Source organism: Emys orbicularis, chromosome 20 (genome assembly GCF_028017835.1).
Source record: "Emys orbicularis isolate rEmyOrb1 chromosome 20, rEmyOrb1.hap1, whole genome shotgun sequence".
In the NCBI taxonomy this organism is placed as follows: Eukaryota; Metazoa; Chordata; order Testudines; family Emydidae; genus Emys; species Emys orbicularis.
The window spans coordinates 10,804,580-10,824,034 of record NC_088702.1 but is presented as its reverse complement, the minus strand read 5'-3'; the positions used below and the strand labels follow the sequence as shown (position 1 = coordinate 10,824,034).

The following is a 19,455-nucleotide window of genomic DNA, read 5'->3' as shown; positions in this document are numbered from 1 at the left end:
TTTGTCAGTGTCAACAGTTAAACCAAACTGGCCAGTTTCCCTTTCGTCTCTGCTCCGTGTCTGCCTTCAGGTTCTCATCCCAATGGCGGGATGTTTATTATTTCTTTGTAGAATTGTAGAGCTCAGAGACCCCACCTGAGATCAGGGCCCCATTCTGCTAGGTGCTGTGTGTACTTAAAACAAGGGAACAGCGCTTGCCCCGAGTAGCTCGTAGTTGAAGATGAGACGCAGGGTGGAGATGGAGGCTGGGGGGGGGCCCGAGAGGACGTGCCCGAGGGCTTGCAGCAGGTCCATGGCACATCTGGGAATAGAACCCGAGTCCTCATCTGCTTTGGGCTGCAAACCCTGGCTTGAGCGTGGGAAGGGGAGAAAAGTTTAAATCCAAACAAAGCAACTGTGTATTTGGCAGTTTGGCCCACGAGTCTCTGAGCTGGTGAGTCTCGTTCAGCACTGCCAGCTGTGCTGTAGTAGTTTAATAGCCCCGGTAGAGAGCCACTGGGTATGTCTGTGCTGCAATTAAACACCCTTCGCTGTTGGCTTTGCTGCGTGTCCGAGCTCCAGCAGCTTGCCAGGCAGCCCCACAAAGAGCAAGTGAAGCCAAAGCTGTAGCAGGGGTGCGCGCCTTGGAGCAGGTTTCCTGGGCCTAGCTGAGGTCCGTGCAGTGTTGTCTTTTCTTCTCCTGCTCTGCGTGCGGAACTGTTTCCTCTCCCTCCCCAGGCTGTCCACTCCATTCACTCTGCTTCCTCCTGGGGCCAGGGGAGAGTCTGGCCTTAGAGCTAAGCTTACCCTGAGTGTTTCTGGGACTCGCCCGCCATTGCTCTAGCACCCATGGGAGTCCTGTTGCCGTCACCTGCCCCCACTGACCCCTGGCAGCGCCCTGACTCTCATGAAAATAAATAAAATAAAAATAAATTAATGGAGATATCCCATCTCCTAGAACTGGAAGGGACCTTGAAGGGTCATCGAGTCCAGCCCCCTGCCTTCACTAGCAGGACCAAGTACTGATTTTGCCCCAGATCCCTAAGTGGCCCCCTCAAGGATTGAACTCGCAACCCTGGGTTTAGTAGGGGGCAATGCTCAAACCACTGAGCTATCCCTCCCCACCCTGAGTACCCCGGGATCTTCAATGAGCACAAGTGCCCGGGATTTAGCTCTGATGTCTTGACAGCAGCACAGCGCCTGCTCCAGTCGTCATGCCGGAGGATTGGTGCAGGAGCCCCGGTGAAGGCCTAGGCTGTAGCCTTGCTATAACCATGCTGTGACTGCGTCCCCTTGCAGTGTGTGCTGCACGGTCAGTCCAGTGTTTCAGCTTGATTAGAGGCCGTGCTGAGGTCTCCCCTCCACACCGTGCTTTAGCTGTGGACTTAGCTAGGGCCTGACCACATGCAGCACAAGATGTTCTTCGGTTTCCCCTCTAAACCCTGAACTGGCTTGACCCTGCTTAGCTGGAGCCAATGGGATCCCTGCAGGCTATCCGGGAGCAAGCCAGCAGAGGGATAGTGGCCCTCCACCCAAAGGGGTACTGAATTACAGCCCTTCCCCAAGGGCTCTGGGTTTGCAGGGGAAGGAGTGGGGAGAGAGCTGCCAGTGAGGCATGTGATGCTGAGCAGACACCCCCCCCCCCCCAGCCCCCATTGTCACTAGGAGGAAGTGATGGCAGCTGATAAGGGAAATGTAGTTCCCAGTGGGAGGGAGGTGGTGGCCTAGTGGGGGTGTCTCTGGTGGCTCCTGTCCAAACTGCCTCCTTCCTCTCTATCCAGGCAGCTGGAAAGCCAAGGGGCACTCCGGGGTGGGATTACGATCCTCCCGAGGGGTGTGCGGGGGTTCGAAAGTCCTGGGAGGGAGGAGCTGACCTGGCAGCTGGGGAATCAGGTTGGAGAGCCTAGTGTTTGGGTGAGGGGGTATTTGAGAAGGTGCATGTCCTTCATGGGGAGAAGATACTTTTTGGGGTACGTCCCGGGGGAAGGTGCTTTAGAGAGACATCTCACTGGGACCGAGTGGGGGGAGGGGCATCCTTGCCACCCACCACGGTGTTAAAAAGACCCATGAGCTCCCCTGCAGGGAGCTGGGAAGTTGGAGGACCTTGGGGAGAGAAGGACACACCTCTGAACTCTGTGGAAATAGCCTGAAGCAAGAGGGACAGAGTGGGGAAGCGTTGCTTGGAAAATAGGATCTGACCCTCCTGAAATGGGGACAGGGCCGTGATCAGAGTTGGGTGTGAGAGCCAGGACTCCTGGGTTCTATTTGTAGCTCTGCCGCTGGCTCTCTGTGTGGCCTTGGGCGAGTCACTGACCCTCTCTGTGCTTTAGTTTATCAGGTTTGTCCAAGGGTGGAGAAGGGGGGGTTGTGATCTTTCCCTGCCTCCCTGGGGCTGAGGCCGAATCAGTGACCTCGTCCAGACTAAGACTTGGAAGGTGCTAGGTGACACGTGTTAGTTAACACCTGCCACGTCCTCGTCTGGATAAAGGCCTGAGATGAAAGCCCTTGCTCCTTCTCCCCCATACTGGGGGCCAGGGTACCCCTCCCCCCCCGGGGCCCTGCCCCCAGCGTGTCTTGTCTCACACATGCAATGGGACTCTGTTGCCCCCGGGCTCAGCCAGGGGTGTTGCTGTGCTAGGCTCCCCAGCAGAGGGAGCAGCAAGCGGCTCCCTGGCCACACCCATTACATGGCAGCTCCAGCCCTGGGAAAGGTAAGGCAGGGGAGCTGAGAGGTGCCTGCTCAATCCAACCCCATCCGCTCTTCACGTTGGCCATCCGGGGGGGGTGCGGCATCTGGGGAGGGAGGTAGGGGAGACCCCGCCCCTGTGTGTATGGAGCCATGGGGGCGGGGGGAGATAGTCCAGAAATGGGCTATCAGGGGGACCAGGCTTCTGACCCCATTGCCCTCTGGGGGGATGTGAACAAAGATGGGGTTGAAATCCAGGCTGCCCTGATGTGTGGGGCCATGTCCCATCCAGCAACCCACTGCGCTGCTGCCCCTCCTCCCACTGCTCTTTCTCGGGGTGGGAGTGGCTGGAAGGCTCTGCTCTTTTCTGGCATAAAGGGGTGTCTCCCAGTCCCATCTCTCAGGCCTGCCATGAAAAACACATCACGGACTGTGAAATCTGGTTTCCCCACGTGAAATCTGGTCTTTTGTGTACTTTTACCCTATACAGATTTCACGGGGGAGACCAGCATTTCTCAAATTGGGGGTCCTAACCCAAAAGGGAGTTGCAGGAGCCCTTAGTGCCCCCCAGCAGTGTCACAGCAAGGGGAAAACTCACTATTCCTAACAGCTCTGCCCCAGCCCTGGGCCCCATGGTTTGTTACCGCCCTAGCAACGGACTCTGATTAGCGCGAGGAACCAAGGGTGTTGCCAACAGGGGGCAGGCCAGTGCCCACCTACATACTGGAAGTTTGAGGGATCTGGAGCCATCCTTCCGTGGAGCAGGAACCCTGGGCCTTTATTCATCGTTTAAATGGACTGTTTTAGATGCCAAGGCAGCCCAGTGCGATCGGGCAGCTTCACTCAGTGCCATCGGTGTCACTGGGCCTCCATGTGGATCAGCTGCGGGCATCAGGAAAGAGCTGAGAGTGGAATTTTTCCCTAGGCTGTAACAAAGCTGCTGGTTCAGGGGACAGTCTTCTCATCTTTAGGCCCCGATCTTGCATTCGTATCAGCACGGTCAGCCTTCTGCGTCCCCAGAGCCTTAGGATCGGTGTTGCAGTGCAGGCTGCTCTTACCTGTTCAGTGCAAGCCCCGTGCCCAGTTTTAGCACAGTAACAAAGGGCATCTAGTTAATTCTCTTAAACCTGATCAATCCAGAACCTTTCAGCTGTGAAAAGTAATGCACTGTCAGCGCAAAGGGGATTAAACTGTCTTGCAGTTAGGGATTTAAGGGCCCGATCCTGATCTCATTGAAGTTGGGGGGAGTGAAATCCGCTGTTAGCGTGGTGATGGGAAGGAAATGCTCCAGGAGCTGGAAAGTCTGTTCTGCGTATTCCGGTACACTGAGAAGCCTCCGCTGAGATCAGGGCCATGTTGATTTTTGAACAGCGCGAACAATGTCGCACATATTAAATGGATTAAAAACTGGTTAAGGATAGCTCTCAAAGTTAATGGGGGATCATTCTCCAGTGAGATCTCTTCTAATAAGGTCCTACAGGGATCAGTACGGGGTCAGTGCTGTTCAGTATCTTGAACAACGATCTGGAAGAAAGCATAAAATCTTAGCTGGGAAAATTTGCAGATGCCACCTGTCCACTGCTTCATTGTGAATAATGCCACGTCCGTTACACAGAGCAATCTGGGCCAGTTGTCAAGGGGACAGCGTGCTCGTGTTTTAACTCTGCCAGAGTGTGGGTCACTTGTCTAAAATGGGAAGCTGTGTCCTGGAATGTGGGACACTAGAAAGGACTGAGGGGTCGTGGCAGAAGGAATCCGACTGAACATGAGTTCGCAGGGTGATGCTTTAGCTCAGAGGGCAAACACGATCTTCAGGTGTGTAAGGGAGCTATCGGGTGGGAGTAGAGAGATGCTGTTGCCTCGGTATAGGTCATACGCTAGTGAGGCCATTACCGGTTGCTAGGTTTAGTTCTGGTGTCCACGCTGCCACAAGACTGCTAACAAATTAGAAAGGGTTCAGGAAAGTGCTACAGGAACTATTCAAGGATTGGAAAACCTGCCTGAGAGACAAAGGAAACTTGATCCATTTAGTTTATCAAAGAGAAAGTTAAGAGGTGACTTGATCATGGTTTCCAAGAACCTACGTGGGTACTTCTCCATCTGCGGGGCTCTTAAAGGCAGAATAAGATGCAGCAGCTGGAAGCTGAAGCTAGCTAAATTCAGACTAGAAATAAGGTGCAGACTGTTGACCACTGGAACAGTTTATCTGGGGGTGTGGTGCGTTCCCCAGCAGTTGGAGTCTTTACAGTGAGATTGGGGGTCTCTTAAAACACATGCTCTGGCTCAAACACAAGTGCTGGGCCTGCCGCAGGAATTGCTGGGTGAGATTCTCCGGCCTGTGATGCAGGACATCAGACTAGATCAATGTTTCTCAAATGCAGCCACAGTGGCCGCATGCGGCCACCAGGGGCTTTTCTTGTGGCCACAGCCTCCTGGGTGGTGATTGGGGGGAGGGGCAAAGCAACCGCCCCTCCCCAGGGCCTTCAGCAGGGGCTGGTCCTTGCCCCCTTCTGGAGCCACAAACGCTGTAGGAGCAGGTGACCAGTGTGAGTTCCCCACCTTCCTGGGAGTGGTGGGGCTCGGGCTTTGGCCCTGGGGTGATGGGCGGAAGGCTCTGGCGTGTGGCGGTGGACTTCATCCCCCAGCCTCAGGGCTTCAGGCTCCAGCCCTGGGCTCACCCCCCCTTGCCCCTGGCCCTCCCCCACCCCCCCATCTAGGGCTTAATTTGTCCCGAGCTTGCTGGGGCTGAGTAAGTTTGCTGTGAAAAGTGATATTAACAAATATACAAATATCACTTTTCACAGTAGCAGATTTACTAGCTAGCACGTCTAAAAAACAAAACATGCAAAGCACCTTATTTGTGTTTCTATTCTGTTTGGGTCCAGTAAAGAATAGCGACAACTCTACATTACTTTTATTATTGAGTCTGCGGAAAAAAACCCTACATAAATAAATGACAATGATTTGGGTGTGTGTATGTGCAGATTTATTTGTTTTTCCTAAAATTAAGTAATTTAGGGGAAATTGTCAGAGCGGCCACCAGCAAGAGTTGGTGGCCGCACTCTGAGGCCACCAAAAATTTTCTTGTAAGAACCCCTGCACGAGGTGATTATAATGTACCTGTCTGGCCTTAGGTGTGCTTGGGGCTCTGCTCCCTGTAGGTACACTGGCCCTGAGGTTCCTCCCCCCTGAATAGATGGGACAGGGCTGAGCTGTCTCCGGGGTTAGATCCACCAGATCACGCTGCCTCGTGTGTTCTTTGGGTTACCCTCCGGCTGTGGCTGACCTGGAGTACCCTGGAGGGGAGGGGCTCTCAGCCTTAGCGGATTTCAGTGTGAAGGAGACGTGGCGGGGTTTTGTTGTAGTTGAACTCCAGAAGGAAAATGGCTCCAATATAACAAATCGTGGGGGGAAGGGGGCTGCTTTCTTGCTAGCGTGGGGCAGAGGGGGGCCATGAGAACCCCCTTCCCCTGCAAAACCTGGGAATGGAGATTTCCCGAGCTGCCCTTCACTAAACGCAGTGCTGGCAGAGGTGGGGGACGTGATGAATTCTTTTCCTGGGGCTCTGTCTGAAAGCTGCTGCTTGGCCCGGCCTTGTTGTGGCAGCTCAGGCTTCGTTTTTCCTCTGCATCGTCAGACGTGACCTCGTTCTAGGGGGTACAGGGCAGCGGCCTTAAAATGGCCGCCCCCCGAGAGACCCCCCAGTGCGCACACTGAGCTTGAAGCTCCCAACACTGGGCACCGGCTGGGATCCGCCCTGCCCAGTGCAGATGGCTGAACGAGGCCTTGCGCACTGCTCGCACCCTTGGGTGGGGCCCAGGCCACGCGTGGGGGAGATTTTACCCCGGACGCTCCCTGCCTCCCCCTTTATTACATGGGGAGAGCCAAAATCCAGCAGCCAGAGGGGAGCGGTGTCCTCTCCTACCCGGAGCCAGGTGATGGGGAGATAAAAGGCAGACCCATATAGGGCTGAGTAAAGCAACGCACTGACCATCTCCTTGTAACCCCTTCCTTACCGCAGCTCCGCGCCAGGCCTCCAGCGTGGCCCAGGAACCATCTCCCCAGGCGGCTCTGGAGCTCCAGGGCAGCACCAGCAGCCTCGACGAGCAGGCCCAGCAGCTGGATGCGGAAATCAACGAGCTGATCCAGCAGTGGGAGCTTAGGCCTGAGGATGAGGAGTGGGAGGACACGGCCTCTTCCATGCTGCTGAAGAGTAGGTGCCCTCGGAGCGTAGTGTCCATACCCCTGTAGGCTGGCCAGCTCCCCCGCCCAGGGAACTTAGAGCTGGAAGAGCCCTGTCAGATCACCTGTGGCCACAGCAGGGTGGTTCCCTACAGACCATCCCCAGGGCTCTGTCCAGTCTGGGTTTAGATGCTGCCTGGCCCAGTCCCACTCCAGGAGCCAGTTCCCCCAGCGCCGGAGCTCCTAGCAAAACAGGGAACATCTGCTTTGTTCAGACACCCCCAAGGCTCCTAGCTCTCCCCTTGCCCAGCCCTAGTCCCTCTCCCGGCCCGGTGCTCCCACCCTTCGGTCTGGCTCAGGACTGTGTAGTAGCTCTGCTGCCAACATGCCACTTCCCATCCTTGCCTGCTCTCACAGAGCCCGGCAGCGTGAAGATGGGTCCCAGGCCAGGGTTGGGGAGAGGAGCCAGGCACTGAAAGTTCCAGGGATGTGCCCCTTTCCCCAGAGACCCACCTGGGCATGGTTTGCCTTCTCCCCTGCATCTCCCTGCCCCGTGGCTTTGGCAGGGCCAGGCGTCGCTCTGAGCTCCTGCCCTGATGAGAGACGCTCAGATTCCCACCCAATGTGCTTTCTGCGCAGGTAAATGGTGCCGGGGTGACCCCATGGACCTGGACTACGAGTTCATCCGGGAGGACCCTGCCTATGACACAGACAGGGTGGAGAGCGAGGCTCGGGAAGCAGGTGATGGGGGAGAGGGTGTCACTGGGTTGACCTGAGTCCTGCACAGCCCACCTGGCACAGCTCAGAAGGGGCCGTTGGGCTCCTGCCCTACCAGCACCGGCAAGGCAGGAGGAGGGATGACCTGGTCTGATCTGCTGCCGTCACGGTGCTGCCCAGCTCGCTGAGAAGGGCCCTGAGTGCAGCTGGGCACCTCGTAGAGGGAGATGGCTGGGCGAAGACTCGGAGGTACAGGGCATACCTGGCTTCCTGCTGGGGCTCTGCAGCTGGCACATGCATACGGGGATCCCTGTCGGGGCCTGAGGCAGCACCTTCCTGCGGGGGGCGGGGGAAGAGCAGTGGCCTGTCGTGCACAGATCTGGAAGGGCCTGGGCGAGTAGAGGGATCTGGGATGGGGGCTCAGCAGGGGAGGCGCAGGCGGGAAGCAGAGTGATCTGGGGGCTGTGGTGCTCTGCCTGGCACTCTCCATGCTCTGCAGCGGCTGCGCCCCCTTGAGCCTGGGATCCCAAGGTCAGGGGAGTTGGACACAGCAGCCTTTGGGGCTCACACAGAGGAGCTCTGCCCTGTGTCCCTGCTCGCAGGAGACCCTGCCATTTCACTAACCACTGAGCTCGCTAGCTTCTGAGCGACCGGCAAGGGCCGAGTCCAGCCGTGTGTCACGTGCCAGATGCAGCATTTATTCACTGCTTTCTGCCCCGGCGCTGCTGGGTAAGTGCAGAGCTCGCTGCCCAATGGGAGGGGACGTGGGAACTTCAGCTGCAGAGGCAGCTCTGCCCCCGCCGTCTGTCAGGATAACGCGGGCAGCAGGAGGCGCCCTGTGGCGTTTAACATGCAGACGTCTCTGGAGGGTGGATGCTTTCAGTCTCGCAGGTGACACTTGGGTGTACGTGTCAGATTGTCTCCGGGGTTGGCGCCACGGGGCGCTGGGAGCTTTCCAGAGCTCAGCACGAATGACACTAACCGCGGCTGTCGATGGGAAAGGCCTGGTAATCCATCTGGGCAGCGCGGCCCTGGAGCCAGTGACTGAGCCACAACCCAGGCGACGGGGCTCCCGCCCCGTAACTGGGAGAAGATTCCCAGCCCCATAGATCTCACCATGGGAAAGAACTCCCTGGTGTTCAGCATAAACTGTCATCACATCCTATCCTCTGCGCCTCATTCCTGCCTCTGCAGAACCTCCGCCTGGGCCCCAAACACTCCTTCCCCTCTCCCCACCTCGCCATGGCCTCCGCAGGCCCCTCTGTGCTGCAGCCTCCACTCCCCTCTGCTGAGATCCTACTCCAGCCTTCGCCCTCACCCCCAGTGCGAAACACCTCCCTGCCCATCTAACACTGACTTCCTGTGGCCCGCCCAATAAACGGGCTGTTGAGGGTACAAGAGCTGTCTCCTCTGCAGCTCCCCCAGCTCCTGGCTCTAGGACAGAGAGGGTCATTTGGCTGCTCTGGGAGCTAGTTGTAGGGGTGCTTTCTCGTGTGTGTGGCTGGACACCAGGCCACTGAGCCGGCAGGAACTGGGCATTAAATGGGGACCAGGAATCCAAAGGTCCCAAATCCCTGAAGCATCCAGCCCATAAAGCCCAGGGCGTTTTAGGTTAGAGCAACAGCAGTAGGCTGTGCTGTGGTGTGCGTGTGCTCTTCCCGGGCCTGGTGGAGAACTAAGCGTCTCTCCAGAGTCCTCGTGGCTTTGTTGTTTCTCGCTCTCTTGATTTTTGGAACCTTTGGAGCTAGTTGGCGCTGCCGGTTCTCGGTGTCAGATGAGCCTATTATTTCGGAGCCCTGCTGACTGCTGGGGAAGCATCAGAGCCACTTGGAATAGAATGTTTTGAACAGGAAAGAGCTTCGGCCACGGAGGCAGCTGTGGAGCTGGGCTGGGTTTTGGGAAGTCGTTGTCATAGGATTATTTTTTTTAAAATAGCCATTAAGTGTTAAAGGAAAAGCCCCCTATAACAGCGAGGCTGTGCTGGCTGAGCAGAATGTAGCAAGAGGGCCTGATTTCCAGCAACGTACGCCCGGAAACATGCGTCTGCGCTACACGTGCAGATGCCAGAATCAGGCAGGCAGTTGCCACGGTCGTGCTGGTAAACTTCCGTTTATGCCTCTGCCTGGCTCTTGGCACGCAGTTGGATGCGCAGCTGTGGTGACTGCCCAGCGTGCATTGCGCTCCCAGCCTGGGATTTCCCAGAGCCCCCAGCTTTCAGCGGGAGCCGGGTTAGACAAGTGCTGAGCGCTCCTGCAAATTCTGCCTGGAAGCTAGGAACCAGGCAGGAAGCCTCCACCCACTCAGTCTGATCTAGAGTGCGCCTGGGCGAATGCACGTCCCCACTCAGCTGGAACTTGCCTCGGGACCTGAAAATGGTGCGATTGAACGTTGTGCTGGAAAGCGATACCCGTCAACTTCTCGCTTGCTGGGGATGAATTGATGAGAGCACTGACAGCCCCTGCACTCCAGTGCATCCAAATGGCAAACTTCTCTGTATCATCAGCTGTTGGCTTCCTGTGTGGTTCATCCTCCTCACTGCGTTTAGACAGACTGTTCAGTGGCATTTCTCTCCTGGGCGATTGGCCATGCTGGGCTGGGTGCTACCTTGCACGTTTCTCGGCCTGCATGAGGCCCGTGTTGAAGGAAATAGCTTTGTTATGAGATTGCTCCCTTCTGAGCTGCATCTGACCGAAAAGTGTCTGGCTGCTGCGATCCTGAGCAGGTAGCCGGGCACCTGAGAGCTGCTGGGCTAATCTGCTTTCAAGTTTGGCTCTTCTCAGGGTCAGGCCCGGTGTGCAAGGTGCTGTCACCTCGTCCATCCCGAACGCCAGCTCAGGAGCAGCCTGTTTGCTTTGCTTCCTGCAGCAAAACCAAAAACAGGGTGATTATCACTAGCTCTGCCAAGGGGAATGTGATTCCTTTACACCAGGCCAGGGGAAAGTTACCGCTTTGTCTCCAGCAGCATTGCCTGTGACTCTCCCGCTACCCAGGGGCTGTGCCGGACTGTTTTGTTCACCATTAAAGTTACGAGAAGCTATTCTGGTGTGAGCAGCTGTAGCCCTGTGCTCCTGGGGTCCCTGTGCCACGCATGGGCTACTCGGCTCAGCAGAGGTCCCATCACGAATGTGTGAGGCGTGTTTAACAAACCCAGGGGCCCTCTCGGTCCGTCGTGTCCGTGAGCATATAATGCTGCCGTTCGGAGCTGGTCGTGTTTCCCCTGCTTTGCGCTGCTGTGAATGATGGCCCAGGGGCCAGGGCGGGGGAGGGTCTGGCCTAGTCACTGGAGAGTAGTAATCGTGTGTTGCAGCCATAGGCCTCGGCTTGGTATTGCGGCCCCAGCCCTGTTACGCAGGCACTGGACAAACCTGTCCACGGTGCCCTTCCTTGCCGAGCCCTTTCTCCTCTCCTGCGTTACCCCAGCGACTGGGACCTCCTGCTCCTGTAGCCGAGGGCAGATCTCCTTTCCGCTGACAGATGCCGTGGTGCCCACGCAGTGAGTTCACATGCAGCTGCTCGCTCAGAATTAGCCAATGCTGATGCCACAAGCACGGGTGTCTAATTGGGTTTTCACAGCTGGTGCAGATATTCCTGCTGTCACCGTTTGGGAAGCACTAGGGGAAAAACCCAGCCAGCCGGCGGGCTGAGACCCCAGTTCAGCAAGGCAGCGAAGCACATGGTCAGTCCCAGAGGTCATCAGGACTCCTCCCAGGCTCAAAGCGAAGGAGTCCGCTCCCAGGGCTGTAGAGTGTCGGAGCTGGAGTCTGTTACTTGCCTGGGTCTCTGTTTGTTCCCTGACAGGGAGGCCCCAGACCGCGTGGGATAGAGCAGGACTTATCTCCTCTGCCAGGTGCTGGAGCTCCCTGGAGCACACGCTTGAAAGAGCCCAGGGCTCCCTCAGGGCATGTCCATGTGGGAAGCTTCCCCACTGTGCTTAAACAAGTACAGTTAGACTGGTGCAACCCCCCTTGCGGCCCCTCTGACTCCAGGATAAAAGTGACTTTGGAGGGCTTTAGCTAAACTCCTTCCAGAGCGACATAAGCTGAAGGCCCCCCCTTATCCCAGCATGAGCGTTAATAGGGAGTGGGGGCCATATGGCACGCTGGTGCAGCATTCATCGGGGTGGGGCGGGGGCGTATGGTGTGCCAGTGCAGCATTCACCAGGATGGAATGTGTATGGTGCGCCGGTGCAGCGTTCACCGTGGGGGGGAATCTGCATGCTGTGCTGGTGCAGCATTCACCAGGAGGGGGGATCCGTATGGTGCACTGGTGCAGCGTTCACCAGGAGGGGGGATCTGTATGCTGCACTGGTGCAGCGTTCACCAGGAGGGGGGATCTGCATGCTGCGCCGGTGCAGCGTTCACCGTGAGGGGGGATCTGCATGCTGTGCTGGTGCAGCGTTCACCAGGAGGGGGGATCCGTATGCTGCACTGGTGCAGCGTTCACCAGGAGGGGGGATCTGCATGCTGCGCCGGTGCAGCGTTCACCGTGAGGGGGGATCTGCATGCTGTGCTGGTGCAGCGTTCACCAGGAGGGGGGATCCGTATGGTGCACTGGTGCAGCGTTCACCACGAGGGGGGATCCGTATGGTGCACTGCTGCAGCGTTCACCACGAGGGGGGATCCATATGCTGTGCTGGTGCAGCGTTCACCACGAGGGGGGATCCGTATGCTGCGCTGGTGCAGCGTTCACCGTGAGGGGGGATCCGTATGGTGCGCTGGTGCAGCGTTCACCACGAGGGGGGATCCGTATGCTGTGCCGGTGCAGCATTTGGGGCCGTGGGGAGGTGCGTATGGTGCGCCGGTGCAGCTGTCACTTTACATTCACACTTGGCTTATACCGGTATCGCTTTCCCATGTAGACGAGTGCTCATGCGTGGAGCCTGGACTGTGGCTGAGCACTGGCACAGAGCGGGGCCCTGAACTGCGCGCCCAGTGCCGGGGCATCCCAGGCTGTTCTCCGGGCAGAGCCAGGAAGGGCCTTACTGCAGAGCTGGGGTTAGGCTCCTGCCACCCCTGTGACCAGTGTGGGTTGGTGACGAGGACTCCCCCACCTGGCTAGGCCGGGGCTGCCCCTGCTGAGTGAGGCTGTGCATGAGCAGTGCTGGCTCTCTTCAATCCAGCTCCCCTTGGAGAGGAGCGTGAGACCCACAGCTGTGGGGAGGGGAAAGGGACAGCCAGCAAGTTAAAGAAGTATGGGCTGGACGAATAGACTATAAGGTGGATAGAAAGCTGGCTAGATCGTCGGGCTCAACGGGTAGTGATCAACGACTCCATGTCTAGTTGGCAGCCGGTTTCAAGTGGAGTGACCCTGGGGCCGGTTTTGTTCAATATCTTCATTAATGATCTGGAGGATGGCGTGGACTGCACTCTCAGCAAGTTTGCAGGTGACACTAAACTGGGAGGAGTGGTAGATACGCTAGAGGGTAGGGACAGGATACAGAGGGAGAAATTAGAGGATTGGGCCAAAAGAAACCTGATGAGGTTCAACAAGGACAAGTGCAGAGTCCTGCACTTAGGACGGAAGAATCCCATGCATTGTTACAGACTAGGGACCAAATGGCTAGGAAGCAGTTCTGCAGAAAAGGACCTAGGGGTTACAGTGGACGAGAAGCTGGATATGTGTCAACAGTGTGCCCTTGTTGCCAAGAAGGCTAACGGCATTCTGGGCTGTATAAGTAGGGGCATTGCCAGCAGATCGAGGGACGTGATCGTTCCCCTCTATTCGACATTGGTGAGGCCTCATCTGGAGTACTGTGTCCAGTTTTGGGCCCCACACTACAAGAAGGATGTGGAAAAATTGGAAAGAGTCCAGCGGAGGGCAACAAAAATGATTAGGGGGCTGGAGCACATGACTTATGAGGAGAGGCTGAGGGAACTGGGATTATTTAGTCTGCAGAAGAGAAGAATGAGGGGGGATTTGATAGCTGCTTTCAACTACCTGAAAGGGGGTTCCAAAGAGGATGGATCTAGACTGTTCTCAGTGGTACCTGATGACAGAACAAGGAGTAATGGTCTCAAGTTGCAGTTGGGGAAGTTTAGGTTGGATATTAGGAAAAACTTTTTCACTAGGAGGGTGGTGAAGCACTGGAATGGGTTACCTAGGGAGGTGGTGGAATCTCCTTCCTTAGAGGTTTTTAAGGTCAGGCTTGACAAAGCCCTGGCTGGGATGATTTAGTTGGGAATTGGTCCTGCTTTGAGCAGGGGGTTGGACTAGATGACCTCCTGAGGTCCCTTCCAACCCTCATATTCTATGATTCTATGACCCCTGAGGGGAGGGACTTGGGAACTGGGGGTGGATCCACCTGGGGGCTGCGCTGCCTGATGCTGAGCCCACTGCTGGATGTGTCAGGAGGTAGCTGATGAGCCACAGGGAGAACCAGCAAGACAGCTGGGCTCCAGCCGCCTGTCTGGTGGGGAAGTGGGGAGGGCAGGGGCCTGGCAGGCTGTACCCAGCGCCCTGCTCAGGGATCCAGGCGAGCGCTCCCTGCCCACCCCCACCCCCACCCCCAGCAGGAGGAGGCGTGCAAGGGGGCGGTAAATGTGAGCAGAGTGAGGAAGAACGAGGGAGGGAGGCCAGTGAAGAAACGCGCTCTGTGGGGAAGTCAGCTGCACTGGGAGATCGGGTAGGTTCTGTTCCCAAAGTCGGGGGAGAGTTTGTGGGTCCCTTCCTGTCTGGCTGCATCTGGTGGGATTCAAGCGCCTTGTGGTCAGTCTGATTGTTTAGGTCTGTGGCTGAGACCCCATCTCATGTGTAGACCCTTGTCCTGAGATCACCACATCTTCCCTGGGCGAGGGCTCTGCTCCAGGTGTCACCATCTGAGAACCTCCGAGCTGGAGCAGGACAGAGACTCGGACAGGGCCTCGGCAGCGGTTCCTCTGTGACCCATATGCAGTCTCGGGCAAATCCATCTTGGGGAGCAGCAGCGTCTGGCTCTGGGTCTTCAGGCGCTGTCCTCCGTCCCCACTGGACGCCTGAGCGCTGTGCTAGCCCAGCTGGCAGGAGCGGGGTGGTGTTAACGCGGGGGCATGGGGACAGTGCCCTCCTTCCGTCCCCCCCAAGTGCTCTGGTGGTGGGACGCCCTTGTCGGCATTTGTCAGGGTCGAGGCCTGTGTTTAACTCATCCACCAGCGACCAGCTCTGGGCTTGGCTGCGTTCTGATCTCCCCTCTCCGAGGCGCTGAGAGCAGGGTGCGGAGGGCAGCCGTGGGCTAGTGGTGTGGGACTGAAGAGCAATTGGGTGAATGGCTGAACTGGGCCGAGAGCGTAAGGGGTGGGGGAGGCTGAGGCGCCAGCTAAGCTGCTCTGCCAGATGCAGCCCCACCAGGATGGGCATTTCACCATGTGCCTCTCTCTGCAGATGATGAAGAGGGCCAGGCCGGCAGCCCAGCAGTGCCACCTTCCTCACCCTCCTCCCCTGCCCAGTCCTCAGAGGCTGCCCCGGACAGCCAGGGGGGCTATTCCCTGAGACCCAGGGGTCCTGCGAAGGAGCGTTCAGCAGAGGAGGAGGAGGGAGACACCCCTGCTGGCTCCACGGAGGAGAGCTCAGCAGAGGAGGAGGAGGGAGACTCCCCTGGTGGCTCCACGGAGGAGAGCTCAGCTGAAGAGGAGGAGGAGGAAGATGCTGAGCCCTCTCCCCAGCGGCAGAGGAAGCGGGGTCCCCAGGGAGGGACAGCTCCACGTGTCTATCCGTGCCCCACCTGCGGCCAGAAGTTCGCCAACAGCAGCAACATGCGGAAGCACCTGCGGATCCACACGCGGGAGGCGCTGTACTCGTGCCACGCCTGTGGCAAGTCCTTCACCGACTCCTCCAACCTTACCAAGCACCAGCGCGTGCACAGCGGGGGCCGGGAACGCCCCTTCAGCTGCTCCAAGTGCCCCAAGGTCTTCGCCTCGGCCCCCGATCTGCAGGAGCACCTGCGGCGCCACGAGGGCATCCGGCCCTTCCCCTGCATGGACTGCAAGCGCAGCTTTGTGTCGCAGGCAGAGCTGCTGGCGCACATCCGCAGCCACGTGGGGCAGCTCCAGGCCTCGGCCCCCAAGCCCTTGCTGCGCTGCGAGGACTGCGACAAGAGCTTCGCCAGCCCCATGCTGCTGCGCCTGCACCAGCGCCGCCACAAGGCCTTTGTGTGCGATGAATGCGGCGCCGTCTTCACCCTTGAGTTCAAGCTGCTTTTCCACAAGAGCCTGCACAAGGGGGCGCAGACCTGCACGCGCTGTGGGGTGCAGTACATGGGAGGGCACTTCTGCCGGGCCCAGGCCCAGGCCCGTGCATCCCGGCCGGGACACAACAGTGCCAGGACTCCGGGGACAGAGTCACTCGTGGTTAGAGTCCCTGACTCTGTGCCGGCAGCAGGCTCCACCCCGGCCAGGCCCCCAGCCCCATTAGCAGACGGGCCCTCAGGCTCTGCCCCGGCCGGGCCCCCAGCCCCACTAGCAGCTGGGCCCCCAGGCTCTGCCCCAGTCCCACTACCAGCCGGGCCCCCAGGCTCCACCCCAGCCGGGCCCGCAGCTCCGGCCCCACTAGCGCCTGGGGCCCCAGCCCGAGCAGCAGTGAGGCCCCACAGCTCAACCACATCGATGACCGCGGCCTCACTGGCCTCTGTCTCAGTCCCTTTGACCATCCCTCCCTCAGACCCAGTCACGGGAGTGATAAGTAACGGCCTGATCCTACTGAACCCAGCAACCTTGCCCCCGGGCACCAAGATCATCCTTCAGATCCCACCCCAGATGGTTGTGCCCCCAAGGGACACGGGCACGGGAGCCGGGAGTACCAATGCATGTACTCTGCAAGGACCAGTACCCAGGAGGATGCCAGAGCTGCGCCCAGCCCCAGGTACCGTATACTAACACCAGGGCACAATGCTTAGCTATTGGGCAGGTTGGCTCCTGCTTCTCAGCCTCTGCTGTCGGCCTCCCTGCAGTAGCTGGGCCCCGGAGCAATTCCCATGCGGCCCCATTCGTTACAAAACCTCAGTGTGGCTTGTGCCGACAAGATGGCTGCCAGGGACAAGATGGCCACCCTGCCTTCCTGGCTAGGACTGGGCCATGCCCTGTGCCAAGCATGGAAAGGGGGGATGTGCCAACCACAATATGAGCCGATTGCCTCCCTGCCTGGGGGGGGCTGGGTTCATGTCACTTGGGGTCCTGGGCCCAGGGAAAGCGCTGGAAATACGGAGGATTGCCCCAAGCACACATGCCTTTCTGAGCAAGGGAGGCTCTACCATGACTCTCCTTGCCTAGAGTTGAAGGAAGGGCAGTGAAGGGGGCCTTTTAAGGAGGAAAAGTTGGGGGTCACCCCCAGAACTCCCTGCTGGAGTCATGGGGGTGCACAGATTGATGGGACATCAGAATTTGGCCCTCACCCCCATTGGGAACCCCTTTCCATGGGGTTCGGGGGCTGAATCCTCCGTCTAACTCCTCTCCCCTGGCAGAGCATGCTCCCTCCTTGGGGGCTGGGCCCTCACTGCCTATTCAGAGGGGCTCTTATTTGGACCATGAAGGGTCATCTCCTTCCCCCTGCACACACACACACACACACACACACACCTCCCTGACCTGTCTCTTCTTTCTGCAGCCAAAGCTCAGCGGCCAGCAGGAGGGCAGCTCGGTGATCTCACCAGCAGGATGTCAGCAGAGAAGGGCAACGGGCCACACACTCCACCAGTACCAGCCCCATCCCAACCCCTGCACCCCCTGCCACCATCAGCCCCCCTGCACTCCCCACAGCCCCTGCATTCCCCACCACCACCAGCCACCCTGCAACCCTCACCTCCCTCAGGCCCACCACTGCTAGCTCCCCCACGGCCCCTGCTGCCGCTGCCAGCCCCACCACCCCCCTCAGCCCCTCCACAGCTGCCAGCCCCCTCAGAGGAGCTCTGGGCTGAGCAGGGAGCGTGGCACAAATCCTATAACTTCCGGCAGTCCCAGCCCCAAGGGAAATACACTGAGGAGGGAGCAGGGGAGGGCAGCGACCTCGGGGAAAGCTCTGGGGAGGACTGGGCAGGGGAGAGCGGGGCCGAAGAGGACGAGGAACTGGAGCCTGTCCCACAGGGGAAGAGGCGAGGGCGGCCCCCCAAGAAGCAAGCGCAAGGCCAGTCCCCAAAGAAGCAAGGACAAGGCCAGCCCCCCAAGAAGCGAAGGCGAGGCCGGCCCCCCCTGGGCCCCTACATCTGTGTGGTCTGTGCCAAGCGCTTTGTGTACCAGAGGTCGCTGAAGCAGCACATGCGGCTGCGCAGGCACTATCCCTCCTGCCACCAGTGCCACAGCACCTTCAGCGATCTCCACAAGCTGCAGCTCCATATGCTCAGCCACCGGGGGGAGGGCACGGCGTGAGCAGCCATGGGTGAGGCTCAGAGCAAGCCATGATGTCTGGCTTGGCACTATGGTGCCCAACCATCCCCCCAGCCCCTGTGCGGGGGCCCTCAATGCAAATACCCCCTTGCTCTGTCCCTGCACTCCCACCCCATTGCAGAGCAGGCAGCTGTGTTGGGCTGTTTGGACTGAGCGGTCTGACCATCCTGGGAGATCTTGCACCCCGACATCTCTTCTTTGGCCTGGCCTTCTATGTGCCATTCTGCCCTGGCACCCATTGCCATCCTCAGGTTGGACTCCCCTGTGTCGCTGGGGGCAGGGCAGGGCCTCTTCTCACATGAAATGCTGCTGCCTCAGCTACTCCACTGCATAAAAAGCAGCCCTGAGGCTGGCTGGCTGGGGGCTGTGTCTCCTTTGTGCATCAGTGGTTGGGGCAGGGTTGGCAGCAGGCTTAAGGCAGGGGCCCCTCTGCTTGGGTGGAGGGCAGCTCTTTCCCTCTCCCCCTTCGCTCCTTGGCCCAGGGTATCACCTCCAGGAACTGGGCCCAGACCAGGGCCTTGTTTTTTCATGTCCCCCTGTATGGCAGAACTTGGGCCCAAGAGTGGAAAGGCCCCTGCCCAGCCCCTCTGCCTGAAGGGGTCAGGTGGAGCAAGAGACACACAACTGATTTTATTTGTTATTAAAAATGTTTGTAAGCTAATTGTTGTATTTGCGAGTCCCCCGCCCTGCTCGGCACACCAGGGCCAGCCTTTCATGAGGCTGCTGGATTCAGGTGCCTTGGGTTTGGGGAGCCCGGCAGAGCACTGGTCTTCCCAAGCTGCTGAGAACCTGCCCCAGTCAGCACAAGGTCCCCAGCTGGGCTCCCCCAACCAGTGGCTGCATGTGTGAATTGACCCTTGTGGGGGGGCTCCTGGTTCCTGCAGGGCCTATGCCCTGCTCCTCACATTGCAAAACCCCTGCCAGTGCTGGTGGTTGAGCAGACATTGCCATCTGTTCTGCCGGGTTTCAATTGCAAGGGGGGGCTGACCCCTGTAGGGTTGCAGGAGGGGTCGTGCTCCATGTCAAGACATGCAGAGGGGGACTGCTGGTGTGCTGAGAGCTCCCAGGCTGGGCTGGCAAACAGCCCCAACCTAGTATGAGTTACTTGGGGTAGAGTGGCAGCCAGAGGCCCCAGCCATTGTCAGGCCTCGCACAAACTTAGTAAGGAACCAGCCCCTGCCTCAAAGAGACAAGATCAGAGGTGGGAGAGGATGCAGCTGCCAAGAGGGGTCAAGTGAAATGGCCATGGTCACATGGTAGCTCAGTGGCAGAACTGGTTGGGAATTGTCCAAAAATGGGGTTTTTTTTGGGGGGGGGGGTTGTTTAATGCCAAGTGACTGAGGCAGAAGCTTTTTGTGGGAACGTGTCTATACATAACATACGCATGGTGGGACGGTTCCAGGGCGTAGCCCCATGTTGAAGCACCCAGCTGGGATGTGTCTGATTCCAAGCAGAGACTTGAATGTGGCTCTCCCACATCCCAGGGAGGGCCCTGGCCACATGGCTGTTGGCTGTAACATGCTGCCATTTGAATGCCTGGAA

General features: G+C 58.4%; 1 protein-coding gene across 1 annotated transcript; it reads left to right on the top strand.

The window, feature by feature from the left end:
• Positions 1–6,539: 6,539 nt before the first annotated feature.
• LOC135892636 (zinc finger and SCAN domain-containing protein 21-like) lies at positions 6,540–17,895 on the top strand. Its single transcript, XM_065420434.1, has 5 exons — positions 6,540–6,600; positions 6,687–6,878; positions 7,487–7,588; positions 14,921–15,825; positions 17,416–17,895. Exons 1-5 carry the CDS (start codon positions 6,540–6,542, stop codon positions 17,893–17,895), a joined length of 1,740 nt encoding a protein of 579 aa, XP_065276506.1.
• Positions 17,896–19,455: the final 1,560 nt, after the last annotated feature.